Source organism: Lissotriton helveticus, chromosome 9, assembly GCF_964261635.1.
Source record: "Lissotriton helveticus chromosome 9, aLisHel1.1, whole genome shotgun sequence".
NCBI lineage: Eukaryota > Metazoa > Chordata > Amphibia > Caudata > Salamandridae > Lissotriton > Lissotriton helveticus.
This window is the reverse complement of record NC_136070.1, coordinates 564,067,225-564,089,181: the sequence shown is the minus strand read 5'-3', so window position 1 is coordinate 564,089,181 and position 21,957 is coordinate 564,067,225. Positions and strand designations below refer to the sequence as shown.

The 21,957-nt window shown below is 49.3% G+C and overlaps 1 protein-coding gene and 1 long non-coding RNA gene across 3 annotated transcripts in view; one reads left to right on the top strand and one right to left on the bottom strand.

The window, feature by feature from the left end:
- Positions 1-5,956: 5,956 nt before the first annotated feature.
- Positions 5,957-18,529, bottom strand: LOC144781569 (uncharacterized). Its single transcript, XR_013601012.1, has 3 exons — positions 15,868-18,529; positions 9,737-10,064; positions 5,957-9,449 (listed from the first exon to the last, which is right to left on the bottom strand). It is a non-coding gene; the product is annotated as an uncharacterized LOC144781569 (long non-coding RNA).
- A 2,299-nt stretch (positions 18,530-20,828) lies between these two features.
- LOC144781567 (putative Kunitz-type serine protease inhibitor) overlaps positions 20,829-21,957 on the top strand; it is a 123,981-nt gene continuing 122,852 nt past the window's right edge. Inside the window, exon 1 of one of the 2 annotated variants that reach the window (XM_078660478.1) lies at positions 20,829-21,721. In XM_078660478.1, coding sequence (XP_078516604.1) covers positions 21,358-21,721 — 364 coding nt within the window. In that variant the 5' untranslated portion in view covers positions 20,829-21,357. The remainder of the gene's footprint in view (positions 21,722-21,957) is intronic. The other variant, XM_078660479.1, reaches the window with a different exon arrangement.

The window sequence follows — 21,957 nt, the reverse complement described above, 5'->3', positions numbered from 1 at the left end:
CCCGATTGGACGAGGTATCCTACACTTAACTTATATATACATGTACTTACAAATACTACATATAACGTATAAGCACACATTTCAATTGCAGGCCCCAAATATCTTAAATATCGGTTTAAAGTATGGAGGGGGGCTTTTTAACATTTTATCCCGGCCTCCATATTTTATACCTCATACAGTCCCAGAGGGCAGAAATCAGAAGCCCCTGGCCGAGTAATTGTGAAAGTGACACAAGGAATGAACAGCGTGAAACTCCAAGAAGGCAGGGGTGAGGAATCGGATATCCCGTAAGAACAGATGTACACAGGACAGCGAAGGGAAAATAGCGGAATATAAGAGATATTTCCATAATAATTAATGTGCGCTATTTAAGCTCCAGCATGGCTCAGTTACACGTAAAGCCACCTGGAACACATCAGTGCCATGACACCGAGGCCTAGTTAGTGGCTTCAGAGGCCCATGCACCCTGGCTATTGCTGTAATAAATTGAAGGGGGGGGGCATTTCCCTTGCTGCACAAGGCCCCCGGGACCCTTACTACGCCATTGCTCGTGAAATGGCGGGTGTGCTCAAGATCACAAGGAATGTGTAGTACCGTAGACTCTTAATTGTGATCACAAATATTGCATGTAGTCTCAACGCCCCTTCCCGGAAGTGTGCACTGGTGACTACTTTTGCGTTATGTACATATGTGCCCGACTGTCAAAACATATTCCATCCAGGCCTGTGAATGAAGCATCTGAAAAAGTGCGTAGCTAAAGTGCACACGGGTAGAAAGACGGCTGAGAGCGCTGTCTTCAAGGTGCCGATTTGTCCTGTAAATGGTCCCCATGCCGCCTCTTTGGACTGATGCATCGGTGATGCTGGGAAAGAATGCACGACTACAGCTTCCCGTGACTTTTTTTCTGCAGATGGTGAGTCAGCTCAGCTGGCTGAGAGCCAATGCTGTGATATGCGCTTTTTCCAACAGGACTGACTTTTCCTTTTATCTGCCAGAGGTCGATAACTATCGTACCTATAAAATGTGATGTAAGAAGGGCTCTTGTATAAGAGATGGAAGCCCCCCGCCCCCCGCAACCAGCAGTTGACATCTCTATAACGAGAAAACAGAGGCGAGAGGGGAAGGCTGCCTGCTTCGCCAATAGGAACTGCGCGGAGGGGAAGGAGTGTGGGGGGCCCGCCTTACCGAAGGAGAGGAGGCGGACGGAGCGTGGGAGAGGAAGGAGGGTACATACGCCAAGCACGGAATGACTTTGAAAGGGAGACCTACGTGGATAGAGGAAGTTAGGAAGCAAAAGACAGACGGGTTCCAAGGAAAGAACAAGTGCGCAGAACGACTGCCGATATTTTATACACTGTTGCGGGACAGTTCGGTTTCCAAAACGAGGCCTGACAAGCAAAAGGGATTTCCGGCCGGGAGAAAGGAGAGGCGTGACACGCACTGAAGGGGCGGAGAAACAACGGAGCGGGCTGCGGAGTCTGGTGTGACACGGAGGGACAGGACGAGAGGAGCCGGTGAGGGGGGGCGTCGGGGCACATTGACGATGCCCGCCCCCCCCCGTGATGGAAGCCCTGCTTGTGCCCGGTGAGCGGGGTTGGGAGTGTGTGTGTGCGGGTTTGTAAGAGGGGAGAGGGGGGTGCGCGCGCTTGTATGTGCCTGCATGTGTTGTGCCTGTCTGCGTGTGTGTGTGCGCGCGCGCGTGTGCCTGTGCGTGCAGGGGATGGGGCCTGCCTGTGTGCGCGCCGTGTTTGCATGCAAGCCCTGCGGTCTGCGCAAGCGCGCTCGCTCCCGCGGTGAAATCCGACACTGGGAAAGCTCGTGACACTTTGGTGTCCACTCTCCCAAATACGGATAGCATTAGTTGTCGAGCTGACAGCATTCATGCTTCGCATGAATGCCACATCAGCTCGACCTAAAAACTAAACTGGCAGGATCAGTTGCAGAGAGGGAGAACTCTTCAGCTGAAAATTCGGAGAGCTCTGGAGAAGGTGAAAATAATCCTCTTAGTGAGAACATAATACAGGCTCAACAGCAAAATTCCGGTACCTGTACTATTAGTGAGAGGAATAAGGGGAAAGAGCCGATGGATGTTTCAGAACTACCTGTGGTCAGGGTAGATACGGCCCTGCCAAGTTCAGCTGTTAAATCTCCAGGAATGGTGCAAGAGGTGAACTCTATATTTTCATATGACCCGCTGGCTTCTAAAGATGCCCTGGTGATTTCTACGTCTAAAGATGCTTCAGTAATCTCTACTTCTAAAGTTACTAAACAATTTCCGTTATTTGAGCGAAAGGGCACAGGACAAGTCACTAATGTCAATACAAAGATAACTGAGACCAGAGCGATTTCAACAGAGGCTCCAACCCCAGCCCCTTTTAATCCAATAGGTTCGGTAACATCTGCTAGTAATGTGGTCAGTTTAGTAGACTCTTCGCCCACGGATATATAAACTGTTTCATTGAATAAAAATGGAGTCTTAACCACGACTGCTCCTTTTGCTGCATTTTCGACCAAGTCGCAATCTAAATCAGATTTGAATGACGAAGCGATAGCATATGAAGTGACTCAGAGCCCGATTTTGGAGATGGACACTAAGACTACTGGCGACCCGCAGTTTTCAGTGAAAGATATGTTGAATATGATACTAGGAGAAATAAGAGAAATGAAGCAATTTCAAAAGGCAGAATTGGCAGTAATCAGTAATCGCCTGGATAAAATTGATGACTCAATGGCTTCTTTCACAAATAGATTTCAAGAATCCGAATCTAGAATTTCAGGGCTGGAGGACAATATGACCACGATCCAAAAGGAGGTATCCACTGTTTCTAAATCTTCTAAAGCTTTTGAAATTAAATTGGATGAGTTAGAGAACTATAATAGAAGGTCAAACCTTCGAGTGGTAGGCGTGCCAGAGAATATTGAAGGTTCAGACATGGTGCAATGGATTACTTCCTTCTTCACGCGAGAGGTAATCCCGGACTTTAGGAGTGACCTAACAATTACACGTGCACATCGAGTTCCAGCTCGCCCATTTCTTAATTCTCCTGTCAGAGCCCGTCTGAGCGCCTGCAGTACAGCGCAATGCGATAGGAATGACTGTTTACGCTTTACTTTGATGAAAGACTACATTTCCCAGAGGCCTCGGCTGAGGCTACATCAGTCTGGGTGACACGCATCCTGTTGCGTGTTATTCTGTTTCCTGCTCTCATCTTGGAGGAAGGAGGTCGCGTCTTGCTGTCGGCTTGGGGCTCGTCCTGGACGGCTGCTGTGATTCATTCAGCGTTTCAGGTAGGAGCGGCCCCTCGCCTTTAGCCTCCCCGTCATTGAGCGGAGCGCGGTGGGGATCCACGCGTTGCCGTTTGTGTTTATGCGCGCAGTGAAGGAACTGCAGCGCTAGCCTTTCGTTTTGGGAATTATTCAGAGGAGCGGAGCGGAGTGGTAGGGTGCCACACGTTGCCGTGTCTTCTAACTTTTGTTTTCTTTTGTGGACATCCTTGTGTACTAATACTACTGGAAGTAGGCGGTGCGTGGTGGCGGTCGCAGCTCCACGTATTCAGTACAAGCGCTTGTTATGTGTTCTTTGTTTATTGGACAACTTGTTTCCATGTACTCGAGGAGCGCTGTGGCAGTCGCAGCTACGCGTTGCCATAAGGATTATAGAAACATCAAGAAGGTTGTGTAGTTCAGGTGGTGCATTTCTACCTTCTTTCCAACAACCTTCGTTTATTATTTACTTTGCTCTCTTCCTTTATTTGTACTTTGGGACTGCCTGGTGTTCAGGGTGTACTATTCTCGAGGGAGCGGAGTGCAGTGGTTCTTGCTTCCCACGCATTACCGTGTCCTGGATTTTGACACTTTCACAGCTGCATTGTTCCCTCTCACTCCAGTTCTTCTTTTCATGGTGGTGACTCCCACCCGGAATCCCTTATTATGCAGGCTTAGGCAGTGATTCAGGTATGAGAGGAGAGTCCTGTCTGGGTCATGAGTGTGTTAGTAATTGACATCAAACAGAGGCTAACCTATGTGTGTTTCCTATAGGTCTCAAGCTTGTATATCTAGAGGGGGAACAGAGAAAACCAGTAGAAAAGTCCTGCCCTTTTCCCCACAGGTATTCATTCTACTATTCAGTACATTAGATATTTCGGTGTTGCACGATAGGTGATCTTACCCCTGTATGTTCTGTCGTTTCAGGTACATCCCTTTCCCAGCTGTTCCCTTCCTTCCCTTCCCTGTTTATTATTTTACTTTTCCCCTCACCTAATGGCTCAAATCCTCTGTTGACTAAATATCAGAGTGTTTGTGACGTTTGGAGGTGGGCTTTATATTCATCGCCCGGATCCTGTGGAGCGTACCTGACATCTCCTTTTCCTCGGACAATTATTGTTAACTTCGCTGATGCAAGGGTTAAAGAAACTATTCTATCTCAAGCCTTTAAGCAGAGACAATTTCATGTAAATCCTACCACTAAATGTCGGATTTTTTCCGATATGTCAGCGGCCGCAGCGAGACGGAGAAAAGATTTTGTTAAAATTTTGCAGTTATTTAAAGAAAAAGGTGTCGAAGCATCAATGGCACAGCAGGCAAAGTTAAAAGTCTTGATAAAAGGCAAATTCTATTTGTTTACGGACGTTGAGGAGGCACGTGAGATGCTCAATCAACTACAGAGTTAATGTAAATATGAGGGGGAGGGAAGGGGAGGAACAGGGAGGTCTCAGAGTCAGAGGCGCTACAACAAGGCGCCTCCATGAGAGGGGTGAGTGTCAGGTGGCCAGCGTGGGGTGAAGGTGATGGGCAAGGCCACAGGACTAGGTGCTGGAGGGGAGCACCTGAGAAGGGGTGGGGGGTGGGGGGTGGGGAAAAAAAAGAAAAAAATTTGAAGTTTTTGTTGGATTGTGATGGAAAAATAAGTTGGAAAAATGCATGTTTCTTTGATCTATTTTTTGAGTTATATATATGTCTATTGGGGGGCTTAGAGTGATTTCTTTCAACGTCAATGGGCTGAATAATAAAAAAAAAATGCGAGCAATTGAGCACTGGGTTAAGTCAGAACGCCCAGCTGTCGTATTGCTTCAAGAAACCCATATATCTGCGGCTAAAATCAACTCTTTTTCTATGTTTAAAACCTGGTCGGAATACAGAGGTTTTTCATGTGCTCAAGAGTCTAAAAGTGGGGTTGCTATCTTTATTAATCAGAATTTAGATGTAGAAATTGTTCAATATGAAGATGGGGGGACAGGACGGTGGTGCTGGGTTACGTGCCTAATAAAAGGTAGGAAAAGACCAATTACATTTGTTAGTTTCTATGCCCCCGTGGAAGACTGCGCCTCAATCTATGACAAGTTATTTCAATCATTATTGTTAGTCAGGGGGGACATAGTGATAGGTGGGGATTTCAATATTCTTATAGATTTAAAATTAGACTCCACCAGTAGGCCAAGAAAACAATCTAAACCAAAATCAAGAAGATCAATTATGCAGAATATATCTTTACTCGATCTTTGTGACCCGTGGCGTGTTAAATTTCCACAGAAAAAAGAGTTTACGTGTTGGTCTGGGAGACATAAATCATCATCGCGATTAGATTTCTTTCTAGCTTCAAGATTATTAGAGTTTTCCTATCAAAAATGTTTTCATAATGGTTTTTCAGACCACGCAATGCTGCTAATTGAATTTGAAGTAGGTGAAGAGATGAAATCATTGAAAAGATGGATATTTAATAAAATGCACTTGCATGACAGTAACTGGATTTCTTTTTTAGAACTGGAAATCTCTGAGTTTATAGCTCGTAATTTACAGACAGCCCCACTTCATATTGTATGGGACTCACTAAAAGCTTTTATTCGTGGGATCATAATTGGTAAAGATGCAGAAGAATGGCGTATTACTAAACAATCTAAGACCTTACTTTATCAAAAAATTCACTCACTTACTCTGCGGCGTCAAGTGAACCCCTCGAGTGATGTGCAAAAAGAATTAAATGAGGTTAAACGTGAACTTAGTACGCTCCTTTTTTCTCAGAGTGAACTGCAATTCTTAATAAAATCGCAGAAGGTTTACGAGGAGAGTAATTTCTCCGGGAAACTCCTTGCCTGGCAGGCAAAAGAGCAAGCCGCCGCAAATGTAATCCATTCTTTAAAATGCCCTGTTACTCAACTTGAAGTTTCACAGGCGGATGCTATTGGTTCCATTATGTTGTCCCACTATAAACAGATATATAGTCAGCAGCAAATCATAGATCATTCTAAGCTCTCAAATTTTTTAACCAAGCATAATATGCCCTTACTAGCACAGACAGATAGTGATTCAATGCAACGGCTATTTACCAAACCAGAAATAGAATTAGTGGTTAAAAACTTACCAATGGGTAAAGCATGTGGCCCGGATGGCTTTCCGGCTGAATTTTTTAAGAGTTTTTTCTCTCCGCTCTCTGATATATTATTGCAATTATTCAACCATATGTTAATGGGTGGTCAAATTCCGGATTCTTTTGGGGAGGGGACCGTTGTTAGTTTTCCTAAGAAGGGTAAAGATTCAAAAGACCCTAACTCGTACCGACCTATTACACTACTCAATACCGACTATAAGATCCTTATGAAATTACTAGCAGTACGTTTTAATTCAATTGCATCAGATCTTATCCACCCAGATCAGAACGGTTTTGTGGCTGGCCGGCAATTAGCAACTAATACCCATTTTCTTACAGAAGCGTTAGATTATTTTCAAGTTAAAAAAGTCCCGGCCTTAATTTTATTATTAGATGCGGAGAAGGCTTTTGATTTAGTAGTTTGGTCAACATTATTTGTTATTTTAAAACACTTTGGTATCCCTTCACAAATTATTAGTTTAATCCAAAATTTATACACGGGTGCCAGAGCAAATATAATTATAAATTCTGTTATGGTGGGCACAGTTTCGGTGGAACGGGGCACCAGACAGGGTTGCCCCTTATCCCCAATCCTCTTTGCTTTTTTTAATCGAACCATTAGCCATTGCTATTCGTGAATCTGTGAATATCCCTCCACCTATTACATCTATGGCAAAAATTAAACTCTATGCCGACGATATCATGTTGATAACTAAGACGGATATCCAATCTCAAACCGCTGTCTTGCAGCTCTTTGAAGAATTTGAGGCTCTGGGAGGATACCGAATTAACAAAAAAAAAATGAAATTTTAGTATGTGGTGGAGAGGAGGTGGTTTTACACGCGGATTTAGCTGGTTGTATCAATCCAAGACCAAAACGATATTTAGGGGTTATGTTTTCCACCTTGGTTTCTGAGTTATTTACGTTGAATTTTGACCCACTCCTACGAAAAGTCCAATCCTTATTTACCAGATGGGGCTCACTACCACTCTCTATTATGGGACGGGTGGCATTGATAAAGATGTCTGTTTTACCACTTTTTAATTTTTTATTTTCAGTTGTCCCATGCTTTCTACCCAGTAGTCTTTTTTCTAAAGTAGAATCCCTATTTTCAAATTTCATATGGGCTAAAAAACGCCCTAGGATCGCAATAAAGATTCTTTACGTAGATACTGAACTGGGAGGCCTATCCCTCCCTAATCTCAGAGATTATTATAGTGCATATTTTGCTCAGTATTTAGAACGATTTAAATTAGAAAGACAGAATCCAAATTTTTTTATTAATTTTTTCTTTAACAAGATTAGTCAAGAGACTCAAACCCCTGTTCCGCTGCACATCCCTAAATCGCCAAAACTTACTCGATATAAAATAATGTATTAGTTCTTTAAACGTCGGGACGCTCTCCTGAAAAAATATTCTCTTCCGCTGTTCAATTCTAGAACTCCTCTAAGGAATGCTATTATTTTTTTGAGAATTAATATCGGTTCTGATATTGTTTGTCAATGGGAGCGAGCTGGGTTTAGTACCTTATCTGACTTTATAAGAGAAGGGACTTGGTTGTTACCAAGAGAAATGCAACAATTAATCCCAGGGAACTTTATGTTATTTAACTCATATGTTTCGATTTTTAAAGTTCTGGGACAAGTGGAAGCAAGAATAATTGATTCTCCTTGTCAGCTGTGGGAAGATCTATTTCTGATTTTTCAGAATAAGAATCCAGGAGCATGGAAACTTTATTTATCTCAATACACTGATTTAGACCTTAGTGCAAGAGCCATTAAAAAATGGCAAGAACAAGAAAATCTTGCCCTTACTATGAATACTTGGAAGTGTATAAATAAATTGAACTTTAGTGTTCTTCGTGGATCTAATTGGAGGAGAATGATTTTTTTTACTAAATGGCTTCTTTATCGAACTCCTGCTGTCATCTCAAAAATGTATACAAACGTTAGTGCTGTCTGTTTTAGATGTAAGCAATATAGCCCCGCTAATTGGTCCCACATCACAGCTCACTGTACTAAAATCGTTCCTTTCTGGACTGAGATATTCGAATACCTACAAAAGTTTTGTGGGATTCAGATTGATTATAATGTTAAATTAATACTTTATGGATATGATAGTGATCTTGCTTTGATCGGACAGTTGGTTAAATTATTATTTATTGTGATGGCAGTTGCGAGGTCCTTGGTTCTACAGAATTGGAAATCAATTCAAGCTCCTTTGTTTAATATCTGGCTTCAGAAAATGAGAAATGTTAGAACAAGTGAACTTCGTTATGCAAAGCGAATTGGGGGGATAAGGAAATTTGATAAAATTTGGAAATCGTTCTTTGAGTAATTTTGGAAACTGTATTATGTAAACTGATTTTGAACTGTTTGGATGTTAATATATGCATTTTCTTTACCAGTTGTAACTTGATACAAAAACTTCAATAATAAAATGTGTTAAAAAAAAAAAAAAGAGAGGGCACAATGCAGTAACAGAACAGCAACAGGGCAGTGTCCATAACAGAGCAGGTACATCAGAGGCAGCACATGAGAGGGCACAATGAAGTAACAGAACAGCAACAGGGCAGTGTCCATAACAGAGCAGGTACATCAGAGGCAGCACATGAGAGGGTACAATTCAGAATCAGAACAGCAACAGGGCAGTGTCCATAACAGAGCAGGTACATCAGAGGCAGCACATGAGAGGGCACAATGCAGTAACAGAACAGCAACATGGCAGTATCCATACCACGCAGGGACATCTGAGGCAGCACATGAGAGGGGCTAAGTGCATCAACAGTCCATGGCAAGGCACAGGTACATCAGAGGCAGCATGTGAGACGGGCTAAGTGCATCAACAGTCCATGGCAGAGAACAGAGCAGGTACATCTGAGGCAGCACATGAGAGGGCACAATGCAGTATCAGAACAGCAACAGGGCAGTGTCCATACCAGAGCAGGTACATCTGAGGCAGCACATGAGAGGGGCTAAGTGCATCAACAGTCCATGGCAGAGAACAGAGCAGGTACATCTGAGGCAGCACAGGAGCTGGGGGGATCCCTGGCTATTCATGCTGATGCTTCGGGCTCGGATCTCCTGAAAAAGAAAATGGAACTGTGAGCCCTTGACCTCGTACGCGGTGGAGATCTGCCAACTGGTGCCCCCCCCCCCCCATGTGGGTGCTCCTCCCCTGGTCCCCCCCTGTACTGAATTAGATCCTGCGGGGGAGGAAGCGTTTGTGGGCCAACGGCACCGCTCACGGCAGCCTCGGCACAGCCATGTCCTTGCCAGCCCTTCCTTCCCTTACCATTGTTGGTAAACATGCTTGTAAACCCCCCCAAGTTTTGTTGAGTAGCCTAACCACTAATGCCCTGTGTATTTACCTTGTCGCACGTCTTCCTGGGTGTGCTGGGTTGAGCCCTAGACTGCGACAGCTTCTCAAGGATAGGGGCAGGGCTGAAAAGGAAAAACAGCGTCATGGGAACGGCTACGCTTGACCTAGGCCGAGGATGCACTGGTGCACACTGGAGGTTTCCTGCTGGGACCCCTGTCCCCTCCATTTCTTAGATTCGACCTTTGACCTCCCGTGGCCGTTGTGGTCGAAACACAGTACCCCTGAACCTTCCGTGAACCTCGCCCACCCATAAATTACCTGAATCGTGCAGTTACTGCTGAGCTTCGTTCGAACTAGAGTTTCTGCCGTCCTCAGACCTGCACACGAGACGAAAAGAGGTGAGTGACACATACACGCCCCCCTACGGCAGCACCTTCCCCTTTTTGCACCAGAGGAAAAAACGGGTGCTTTAAAATGGTCGCCCCCTCCCACTGGGGGAAACTTCCTTTACAACAAAACTTTTACAACGCAGTGCTTTTACAACGCAGGTTTTACAACGAAAACCATTACAACGCATTGCGCTGGGGGGCGCTCTAGGATAGGGAATAGATTTAATTTACTATCCAACACCTTCCCTAGTGTCCACGGGGACTGGAGTTGGAATAGTAAATTAAACTATTCACTATCCAGCACCCCAAAGCGCTATGCGTTGTAAAGGTTTGCGTTGTAATAATTGCGTTGTAACAGCATGCGTGGTAAAAGCATGCGTTGTAACGTCATACATCCCCCCTGGGCACCAACCTGCACTTTGTGCACTACCTTCGCACTTCCTACATATCTGTCCACCTCCTCCCTGCGTTCTGCCTTTGTTCAGCGCCTGTCCCCGTACACTGCCGCCGCACGTGCACCCTTGTGGCAGGCACGGGAGCGGCACCAGGCTGCATAGGCAGCGCAACAAGCACCTTGAGGGGACAGTTGGAAACCTTGGTTGGAGAGAAAGCAGCTTGGACACAGTTTAAAATGCGGGCACATTCGAACATATTAACATCAATGCCTTTGAACCATGCCTCTAATGAATCCCTGGTGTCACGTCCCGGAATGCGGGCATACTCAAACCTGCAAACCAACTCATAAAACAAGCATTGTTTCACCGTAACCCCACCTAGTGCTGGGTGATATTCCTGACCCGGTAGGCCCGGCGGGCAACTCCTCGCTATTTTTCGGTTTACATGGGGCAGGGTCTCTCACGTGCCAGGGTTCCGTGGCGCTCCGTTCTATATCGCGCAAACTAGGCCAGGACATCGGGTATCAGAGCGCTTTCCCTGAGCACCAGTTGCGTTACCTGCGGACACATTCATTTCTGTTAGGCACGGGGAGCTTACGCTCTGCACTCGTTCCGTTACCGATGGACACATTACTTTGTGTATAGCGCAAACTAGGCCAGAGGCAACGGGTATCCGAGCGCTTTCCCTGAGCACCAGTTGCGTTACCTGCGGACACCTTCATTTCTGTTAGGCACGGGGAGATTACGCCCTGCGCTCGTACCGTTACCAATGGACACATTACTTTGTGTTCAACCAGGGGCGGTCAAGTCATTTGCCCGGAATTACCGTTTTGTTGCCAATACTTGAACCTGGTAACCCGCGTTGCGGATGACCGCTCTAGCGGTTAGGCCTCAGCATTTTTTATATTATTATTTGCGGGCCCCATTTGTGCCCCGGACCCACGAAGTTGGTGCGGGGGTGGGGGGGGGGGCAGTGGCGGTGTCGCGTAGGTACCTCGCCGCGCGTGACCCTTTTCCACGCCTCTGCCTTGCTCCTCCCTCGCGGGGGGTCTGTGCCATATGGGACACCAGGCGGGCATGGGACACAGGCAATGCTACAAGCACATGCCCATGGCCTTCTACATAAACACCTTTCCACTATATGCCCCGTACGCCAACGCCGCAATGGGCAGGCGGAGATGCGCGATGGGGTGGAAGATCAAGGCGCAACACCCCCCTTGTCCCCTCTCGAGCCCGCAGCGCTTGCCGTTGTGGGGCCACGAGGCGACCCCAGGCTCCGCTCGATCTATGCCGCACCATGGGGAACACCCGTACTAGGGGAGCCGTTGTCTCCCTTACCTCCCATGATCTAAACATCCGCCTGGTGCTGGTTGCGCCTTCCCGCCATTGCTACCTCCCCGACTTGTCACTGCAACTCCCTTAGGGCCGAGGCAAGCGACGGCTACCCCCGGGCCCTGCAGCCAACGCCGCCAACTCACCCCCCTACGGCGGCCCACGCCTAAGCAGGCCGCCAGCCTAGCTACAACCCCCATAGTGCCAATATCGGCCCGTACCCGCTTACACACAACCCCCCCCATCCCACAATAACGGACACCACACAAGTTGATGGAGAAAGTTGTTGCAGTTTTATTAGCATATACATTATGCCAACATGTTGGGTTAACTTACGGGCGATCCAGAACAGGCCGCCCCTCGCGACCCGCCCACCTGACCGAGCTATAACCCCCCCGCGGTGTTAAACCTTAGGGGCGTTATCCGTTTGGGGGGGAAGGTCTAACCCTTACCCCCGGCGAACCTCTCGTTCGCCCATTTACTCAAACCCCCCCCCTCGGGGGGCAGAGCGTTGGCAACCCCCGGTTGCTCAGGTACACAACCGCCCGAAGGACTAACGGGGCGCCGTCAGTCCCCCAGGATCCTTTTACTGTGGATCTCCCTGGGGGATATATCGCTCACGCACCCTTCCGGTGCTCCTGTAGAGGGTACCCTTCTGTACCTTCCTGTATTGGATCGCCCTGTAACTCCGCCTGCAACACAAAAACAATTCATTAGAAGTAGCCCCCCAACCCCGATCTGCCCAAGAGCAGGGTAAGCGGATGGGAGGGAAAAGAACGCCGGGCAGTCCGGGTCCGCGCTGCGGGATTCTCCAGGTGGGGGGCGAGGGTCTACACGCCGCTGCACAGGAACAAAAGAGGACGCCAGACCCTCGCCCCCGGGCTATATAGCCCTCCCCCCCTCTCCCCCAGGACAGGAAATTACCTCACGCATGGGGGGAATCCTAGATCAACCACTGGCTGACCACCTAGTCAGCCAACAACTAGACCGCTTAGGGTCCGTGCCATCCTATGGCACTAAGGATGGCCGCCCTCGCAGGTAGCCACCTTTGGTGTCCCGGGGCAGCCTGTCATAGTGCCAATATCGGCCCGTACCCGCTTACACACAACCCCCCCCATCCCACAATAACGGACACCACACAAGTTGATGGAGAAAGTTGTTGCAGTTTTATTAGCATATACATTATGCCAACATGTTGGGTTAACTTACGGGCGATCCAGAACAGGCCGCCCCTCGCGACCCGCCCACCTGACCGAGCTATAACCCCCCCGCGGTGTTAAACCTTAGGGGCGTTATCCGTTTGGGGGGGAAGGTCTAACCCTTACCCCCGGCGAACCTCTCGTTCGCCCATTTACTCAAACCCCCCCCCTCGGGGGGCAGAGCGTTGGCAACCCCCGGTTGCTGAGGTACACAACCGCCCGAAGGACTAACGGGGCGCCGTCAGTCCCCCAGGATCCTTTTACTGTGGATCTCCCTGGGGGATATATCGCTCACGCACCCTTCCGGTGCTCCTGTAGAGGGTACCCTTCTGTACCTTCCTGTATTGGATCGCCCTGTAACTCCGCCAAGGCTCTCAGTGCGGCAGCCGCCGTCCGAGAGTCCCCCCATCCCTTAGCCTTCCTCTATTTACAACGCGCTGCTCCCATCGCTTCAGATAGGTAGAGCAGGAAAATGGCTATCCCTACTTTGATAGATGGACGCCGTCCTCATCAAAACAGCCCATACATTGGTGTGCAACAAACTATCTTATGAAGCCGAATCCCCTCTGCTCAGTGAATTTGCGCATGGCACTGTTCACTCGTCTGCGGGAAGTTTCGATGGCCACCCCTGATCTAGCGACCTTCCACTGCAGTCTTGGAGTGATCTCAGACCATCATACTTCGCACAGCCCAACAGATTGCTCAAATCGCTCAGCGTGCCCCTCATTAACTGTAGCAGGGCCATGCGCTCCAAGGGGACCAATTCCTCGCCCCCCAAATGCACCATTAACACGCCTGGTGGAGATTCACCCTTGTCCAATAGTTGCTGAAGTACGCGGTGCACGCTACTCCACTGCAAGTCGGGCGACACTATCCACCTGATTTTTTGGTTGGTGCAAAACCATGCTTCCATTCTTTGCTATCAACCCACCAGGCTAACCTTTGGATTCTCCCATTTCCTGCCACCCGAACCGATTTACCTACCAAATCAAAGACGCAGACGTGTAAAACACGTTTACTACATATCCAGATTATACACTGCAACCCGAACAATTGGCTTAACGTCACATACATATGAACCACAAATGCCCGCCAATCACCCTTGTTTCAAACCGCTTAGGAGCGTATGTACAGTTTGTAACAGCTGGAGTCCCAGCGCCCCACCTGCTTTATATTTGCCACTGGCAGCCCTGCCTGAAAAGCTGTCGTCGCAGCACCTATCGCTGCCAGGTAGCTCTAAGCAAGTGTCCATGACGCGCCACCGCCTGCACCTGTTCGGGGGGGGGGGGGGGGGGACCGGCCACAAACGAACTGCCACCGCGAACTTTGGGGAGACCCAGATGCACCCCAGGGAGGCCATGTCAAAGCCTACCATAGGCTGGATTTACCTTGCCAAGTCGTGCACCTAGTCGACCGGCAAACTGGCCCCCTGCTGACGTGACGCTGTCTATACCTCGGGAAGCAAAGTTAGCACTGGCCCCCCTGTCTCCCCTGTGCAGGGAATACCCCCAGTTGGCCTGAAAGAAGAACGTAGTCTGCCAGGCCTGCGAACAAGGCTGTGTCCCGTCGTTCCCAAATGACAAAAGTCATCCCAGCAATGAGGCACCCCTTCCACAACGTACGTGTCCTGGAGTGCCTATTTGCAGAACCACTGAAAGCCTTGAACAAGCACCGGACATACCGCACCACATGGGCATGCATTTATCATAGTATAACTTGCCGACTAGCTTGAAAACCTAGCAGATGAAGGCTGCTCAAGTGAACTGATAGTGGACTGGTATCACCTGCAAGCTGAACAATGTCTGCATCGGCCAACCAGGCCCCTCTGTCCACCCACCAGACCAGATGGGATGTTACATCTGGCGGGTAATCTGACAATGAGCATGCACCCTCCTCCAGGGCAACAATGACCAAATTCCCATGAGGGTATGAAAGGCTGGCATAGTCGCTCCTTCCTCGTAACATCAGATAAAGGAGCTACCAAATCGCATCTCGTGTAGCTCAGCAGAGCTGGCCGCCCCCCCCCCGATTACTGCCACTTCCACTGCCAAGGGTGGCCATTCTTCCTAGTGTGCATATGAGTGGATTAAACCGACTGTGATGACTTTTGCTGCTAATATAAGCAGCCTAATCGTCACCAGGCTCTGAGACGACCCTGTAATCAGGCTGCATGTCTACGAAGAATACCTGCCCTTGGAGTGTCCAAGTGAAAGACAGACCCTACTACAATAGGGAGTCAAGGTGCCAACGACAAGTTGCACCCACCGGTCCCTAAGCCTCTGCTGCACTTCGAGAGAGTACTAGGTAAAGCAGCAGCCGAAAAGCACGAACTGGACAGCCCTAGGAGTACACAATTAGCTAGAGGAGTTCAAAATTAGCAGCCTGAACCCGTCCAATCTTCTAACACAATTCTCTCGCTGTGCATAGAACATCAGCACCCCCACGAACCCTATCAATAGGATGCACACAAGGGTGCCTGCCAACTTGTGTCGGAGATCAATATGCACTCCCAACGTGCGCTAATCTTCGGATTAGTCGAAGGGGGCCGTGCCCCATAGCACCATAGTGCGCTATCTATCTCCCCTATAGAGAGAGGCTCCCTGGCGCAGCCGGGCCCTGGCAATAACATTTGTTCCCCACTAGGAGGTTCACCAAGCATGCACCAAGTGACACAATGTATTGCTAGGTTATAATGAAGTGGTGTAAGGGATATAGTCAACCCCATGCCTACTACCAAATCAGTTGACCCCTACAAGTCCCCTAAAGCTCGATCTTCCATGAGTGCAACAAGCAAACGTCCCACACGGGGATATTAATGACATAGGGGAAGAACAAAGGAATCCCAGACCCTAGCACACTGCCCACCGTGTGCCAAGATCCTTATCCTGTCAGTTGATGTGGCCTCCCAAGGTAGGGCTGTCCTCCAGCGTTGTTCCTGCATTAGAGACAGAAGACATACATTAAAAGCTTTCCCCCCCTTTATCTACCAATCTGACCAATCTGTATTCTCTGCCAAGAGAGGTTCCTCAATGCTCCCCCTGGTATTCAGGTCAAGCCAGTACTGAGTTAATAACCGATTAGCTCGCATTAACTGCACACTCCGAAAATTAATAGATGTCCTTCTATTAGTGAAGGAGACCATTCATTTAAGAAATACCATTTCCTTGACTCAGGAAGGGACTTCCCCAAGGTGTTCTATGTGTTTGAGAATCTCCCCCTTATTGCAGTTTTAGCCCTCTGACTGGCTGTGGTCCGCTTTAGTAGCATGCACCCGTCACCAATCTCTGTCAACACATGGCGCTACATCCTACGTCCCCTTCTTCGTCCCGGTACTTGTGCGACTTGCACCAGTACCTACATAACGTTTGACTGTCTGACATGATTGTACTGATTACCACACATGTACTATATACACTTTAGTGAATCGCACCCTTGACCCATTCTTCTCCTGTAATGTCCATATTAACTTCTTGTCCTTGTCTGCTCATTTTGTCACATTGCTTCACCTAAGTAGCGTTGGCCTTGTAATGAGAGCACCTAACGTACTTTTGTGTGTCAGTACTGTCCTGTCCCCCTGTGATGCGCGCTGACTTCAAAGGCAAAGTCCGCGCCCTCCGAAACCTGCAGCTTTTAACTAGAGATACCTGCAACTATGTTCCTTTCACCTCTGCATATTAAACCAGACTGAGAAATCTGTGGCGGGCCTCTGTACTTGATCGATTATTTCAGTCCTTTGACGCTTACAGCTAGGTTTAATTTGCGCTTGCCCCCAACTAATTCGGACTTGCGTAGTTATGAGTTTTCCACTAATTACCTCACGCAAAGCAATTACATCCCAGTAGGCCTGCACTGTCCCAGTTTAAACTTTGATTCATTCCTAGCATGGCTACCATGGCCCCAGAACCTCATGATAAATTAATGAATGAAGGTCAATTCCGCAAACCTCAATAACATGCTTCTGACTTGCACAATGCTGATAACCATCACCATTAACGCACCAATTCCTGAATGATGCTATAACGCCACCTACCCCGCGTTTGTGTGGACCTGAACGCCATGTAGAACACTCATGCTAAAATGGTTGCAAACAAAATCATGCACCACCCTCCAATGTAGTTGGACACCTTACCAAACCACACTATGGGTCAATTCAGTGACCTGCCATGAAGTGAGCCACAACGTCCTCCTCTGCCCGATTGACTGCCTGGATATCAAGCATAAATGTCAAACAAGCGACACTCTGTCGACCCAGTGATTGCTACCTCTTTAGCTGTTTGGTCCCGTTACTTGTCCTTGTGTTTAAAGTGTCTTCCATTTAATAAACATGCAAACATCACTAAAGGTTGAAACCCACTGATATCTCCCTCTTACCTAGTGTTATGTTCCGGCACTCGCACAAGTGCCACCATGCCTACATAACGTTCTTTCTACTGAACTGTGTATCCCCAGTTAACGTGACATGCACATATCACGGTTCTATTGTACACACTGACAGCTACCTCTTCACTTGAAATTCTGTTCCGGTGATTACACAAGAGCCACCAATGCCTGCGTAACGTGTATCTATTCTTTGCGTTCCTTCCATTTAATGTAGTATTATCCCTACTTGATATGACAAGAGGTCAAACAAGGGGCCCCATTAGCAGATGCATAAATCCCCTATTACCGCCGCCCACTGACAAACCTTCCAATAGTTCAAGTGATGGAATTTAAGTGGGCACTCTGAGTGTATGTAAAACTACCCCAGGCAATGTTTGTGGCCAACAGGAAGCAGAGTTCGCCATCCCTACTGGGGTTACAATCCTAACCTAAGTGGACAGTTGGGGTCTTAGCCGACATAAGGATAAGTATCCTAGTGCATTACCATGAAATGTCCAACATGCCTACCGTTAGGTTTTTTTTTTTTTTTTTTTTTTTGTGTCTGCCACGTTTGCAGTATGCACATCTACTTGTCCCTTATCCGCCTTTGTGACTTGCATCCATGACACATATCCTCCTGTAAAGCACTGTACGCTACCTCTTCTATTGGTAGCTTGCGGCGATCCCTTCGCTACATGTAACTTAGCATTTGCTTATGTAGTGTGCCACGTATAGCGCTCTCGTGTATCAGAATCACTAGTATCGGACCGGGCTATATAAAGGCATACATCTCCCTTTCCTATGTATACATGAATAACTATGTCACCAGTCTCTGCATTGTGAGGCATTACATCTTGTTCGTTAGCAGTCGTAATTCTTTTGTATGCATCCTAATGTAATGCATTTGATCCTAAGACCGTACGTACTGTAACCGGTTCCTATGCAAAACGGACTGGTCCTTCGAGACAAAGTTTGTGCTCTGAGATCCTTAAAATTAGACTAAATAGACACAGTGAGCATACCAACACATACACTGCCCTTAATGCAGTTGCCACTCATCCAAACCGATTACCGTACGTGAGCCTAAACGTGGCCAGCCTTGTCCAAACCGCCTTCCACACATTAGCTTGCTCGCTATCCTGCAGTAAGACACAAGAAAAGAGTCAAATCCCCCCTACCCCCCACATGTAGTGTATGTTATCCTCGCGGGTGGCGACCGTCTCGTGCAGCCGTCCTGCAGTAAGACAAAAGAAAAACGTTAAATCCCCCTTTCCCCCCCTCCCCGCATGGCACCCGTGATTAAAACCTCCAAACCAGCAGCCCGACGCCCACCCCATTATATAAAATATGGAAACGAGTGCGTTAACGATTGCAAGACAAGTGTTCACGTTGTAAATTAACCATTAACCTCGAGTGAACAGAGGTGTTCCTCAACTGTATTGCCGCCTATATGTGCCAGTGCCTAAAATGCAGAACCCGTCGCCCGCCACAGGCCCGCCGTGTACGCCGCATTCCGAGACCCGCCCCGGCTCCGGCCCTAAGGTGCAAGGCGCGGACGGCCACCCCAACGTACCAATAAATACATACGAATCTTTTCAATGCGTGTTTAATTTTGGCACCGTAGAACACCACTTCACCATGTAACATTTCCCAGAACCTCGCGCCTCCAAACATGAATTCGAAAAAAAACTCACTATACTGCGCTGCAAATCCACCCACATAGCGCTTATCTCCCATGACGCGACGTCAAAGCGCATCCTCGGCTAGTAGCACAGACGCCCACCACAGGCCCGCCGCACAGGCCGCATTCCAAAACCCGCCCCACCCGGCCCGAAGGTGCAAGGCGCTAGCGGCCACCCAACGTGCCCCCGGCAGGCCCATCCCTGACCCGACCCCCCCCCCCCCCCAAGGGCCCGAAACAACATCCCCGCCACCCCTCCTGCCGCCCCTGACCCCCCCCCCCCCCCGCAGCTGGTCGCATTCCCGCAAGCACATTCCGAGACCCGCCCTCCCCGTATCCGATCCAAATTCGAGAGGAGCGGGCGGCCGCCCCAGCGCAAAACGCACGCAAAACAAAATTGCTATGCCCAGGACCCAAACCCCTGGGAATGACCCAAAGCAACCCACAGCTGCAAACCTACTCTGGGGAACAGATTCGCGAGGTGAAGTCTAGTCCACTTCCCGGGGATGTCTCGCCATCCCTCAGCGTCAAACACCCAGCACGTTAAAACCAGCAATGAGACCCACACAAAACATTTCCCCCGCAGAGCGAGATGCTGCAAGCACGGCAAGCTAGCGCTCCCAGCTCTCACCACCGGGCAAGATCCGTGCCCCTCCCGAGCCCCCCCCCCTCCCATCCCTCTAGCATCGCACAAGTCCCTCACCTCAAGCAAAAGAACGCCGGGCAGTCCGGGTCCGCGCTGCGGGATTCTCCAGGTGGGGGGCGAGGGTCTACACGCCGCTGCACAGGAACAAAAGAGGACGCCAGACCCTCGCCCCCGGGCTATATAGCCCTCCCCCCCTCTCCCCCAGGACAGGAAATTACCTCACGCGTGGGGGGAATCCTAGATCAACCACTGGCTGACCACCTAGTCAGCCAACAACTAGACCGCTTAGGGTCCGTGCCATCCTATGGCACTAAGGATGGCCGCCCTCGCAGGTAGCCACCTTTGGTGTCCCGGGGCAGCCTGTCAAAGGGGGGAAGCGAGCAGAGGGGGGGTGACCAGAGCCGCACTCACTGTGCAACACAGTTTACGACTCCTGCGAGAAGGCAACACAGCATCCGGGAGAAGGCCACGACAAGATTGCGTGTCCCTACGAGGCCACCACGATGCGTCCGGTGCAACAAAGAGGCCGGCAAAATGGCGAGGGGGACTTAAGTACCCCTCGCCCGGACTGGTGCACCGGACGTGACGTCACGCCCCCACGACCCCTTGGAGACTCCTCCTGACTCCGGAGGAGGAAAAAAGGGGGGGCGGGGGAAGCCCTCTGTTACTAGAGGGCCGCCCTCTTGAGTGGCCAACGATGGTGGCCTCGGGCAGCCGCATTCCCTCAGTTCCTATTTTCCATGTTCTGGTTCTCTAGCGCCGTCAGGTCATACAGATTGCAATAGCACTATGCAAACACGATCACTGCACTTCCAACTCACAAATGTGAGACCAATTGCCTTGAAAATGCTTGTTTTAATCGGGGAGGGGTAAAAGTAGTAATTTGGATATACAGGAGAGAGACGGTCTGTCCAGCGGGGACTACCAAAGTGGGATAGGGACTACACCTCACAATCCGGTGCCAGTGCGCTCAAAGTGGGGATTTGGCGCGCTCCCAAAGTCATAAAAGAAGCATAATAAAAAGAGAAAAACAGACCGCTTCAAATTTCAAACGAGCAATAAAGCAAGCGGCTTGGACAGGTTTCTGGTTAGGAGGCCGCTCCCCTACCGGAAACTGAGGAGTCACAGGAAGGCGGCGTCAGACTCCAAGGCCCGCCTACCAACACCTGTTGGGCCCCGCTTCTCAAAGAAATAGGCAACACCTAGAGCCGCAAACACATTTTATATTAAATGACTTGATTTCAGTTCTCCTTGCGTTATCGGTTGGCTGCTGTGACGTTTTTTTGTCCCCTTCCGTTACAGATAAGCACTTCGCACAGACCAAGGCACTGGGTCAGGTAATGTTTTTAGGAGTGGCCAGGCAGGTACTTTTACCGGCGTGGTGACGTCACGCCGAGGTGGGGTTCGTTGCCGAGTCCGACTTCACGTTGCAAGTGCCCCGCCCACCGCCCCTTCCCAGCTGTTGAACAGGTTCAACTGCTTTACTTTAGGAGAAGCTCGCGACCAGTCCGCAACGCAGGAAAATTCGAGCTGAGTTTGTAGTCGTTTGAATCCGCCGGACCTCTCTAACCGACCCACCGCGAGACGCTTAGAACCCGCGAGCGCTGCCTCGCGCGCGCTTCTAATAAAGAGGATTCCGTTAGCCCTGTTGCCTGGACTCGGGTCGAGGATGGCCGCACGGCGACTACCCTTCCTCCTGCTGTTGGTGCTTCCAGTGTGGGGGCAGTCCACCCCTAGCGCTGCCTCCTGCCCGTCTACCCTCGTGTCCAAGCCCGGCCAGGGCGTGGAGTACGACAACCTGCCGATGATGGCCGGCGACCTGGGCACTTTCCCGGTGGACACCGCCGAGCAGTGCACGGCCCGCTGCTGTTCGGACAAGAGATGCAACCTGGCTATGGTCCAGGACGTCGGCGGAAAGAAGACCTGCTACTTGGTGGACTGTTTATACAACGATGTGAACGTGTGCGAGTTGGGGCCGATCCCGGGTTTTGAGAGCTACCAGAGTGAAGTTGGGCGGAAACCGACTCTGGCAGGTAAGAGCAGTCTAAATGTAGCACAGGTGAAACCACGGGCTCGTTTCTGTCCTCCCCCTCTCTATTCTTTTCATTGAAATGTGTCCTCCCAGCGCCACCCGCGGGGGAATGGGTAGAAGGCGATTCTGCCAGGTGAGGACCATAAAGGAGCCTTACAACAAAGACCAACGCCTCTACAAGCCGCCGCGGCGGCCAGGGTGACTGACTCCGGTATCTGGGGATCACGGTTCGATCCC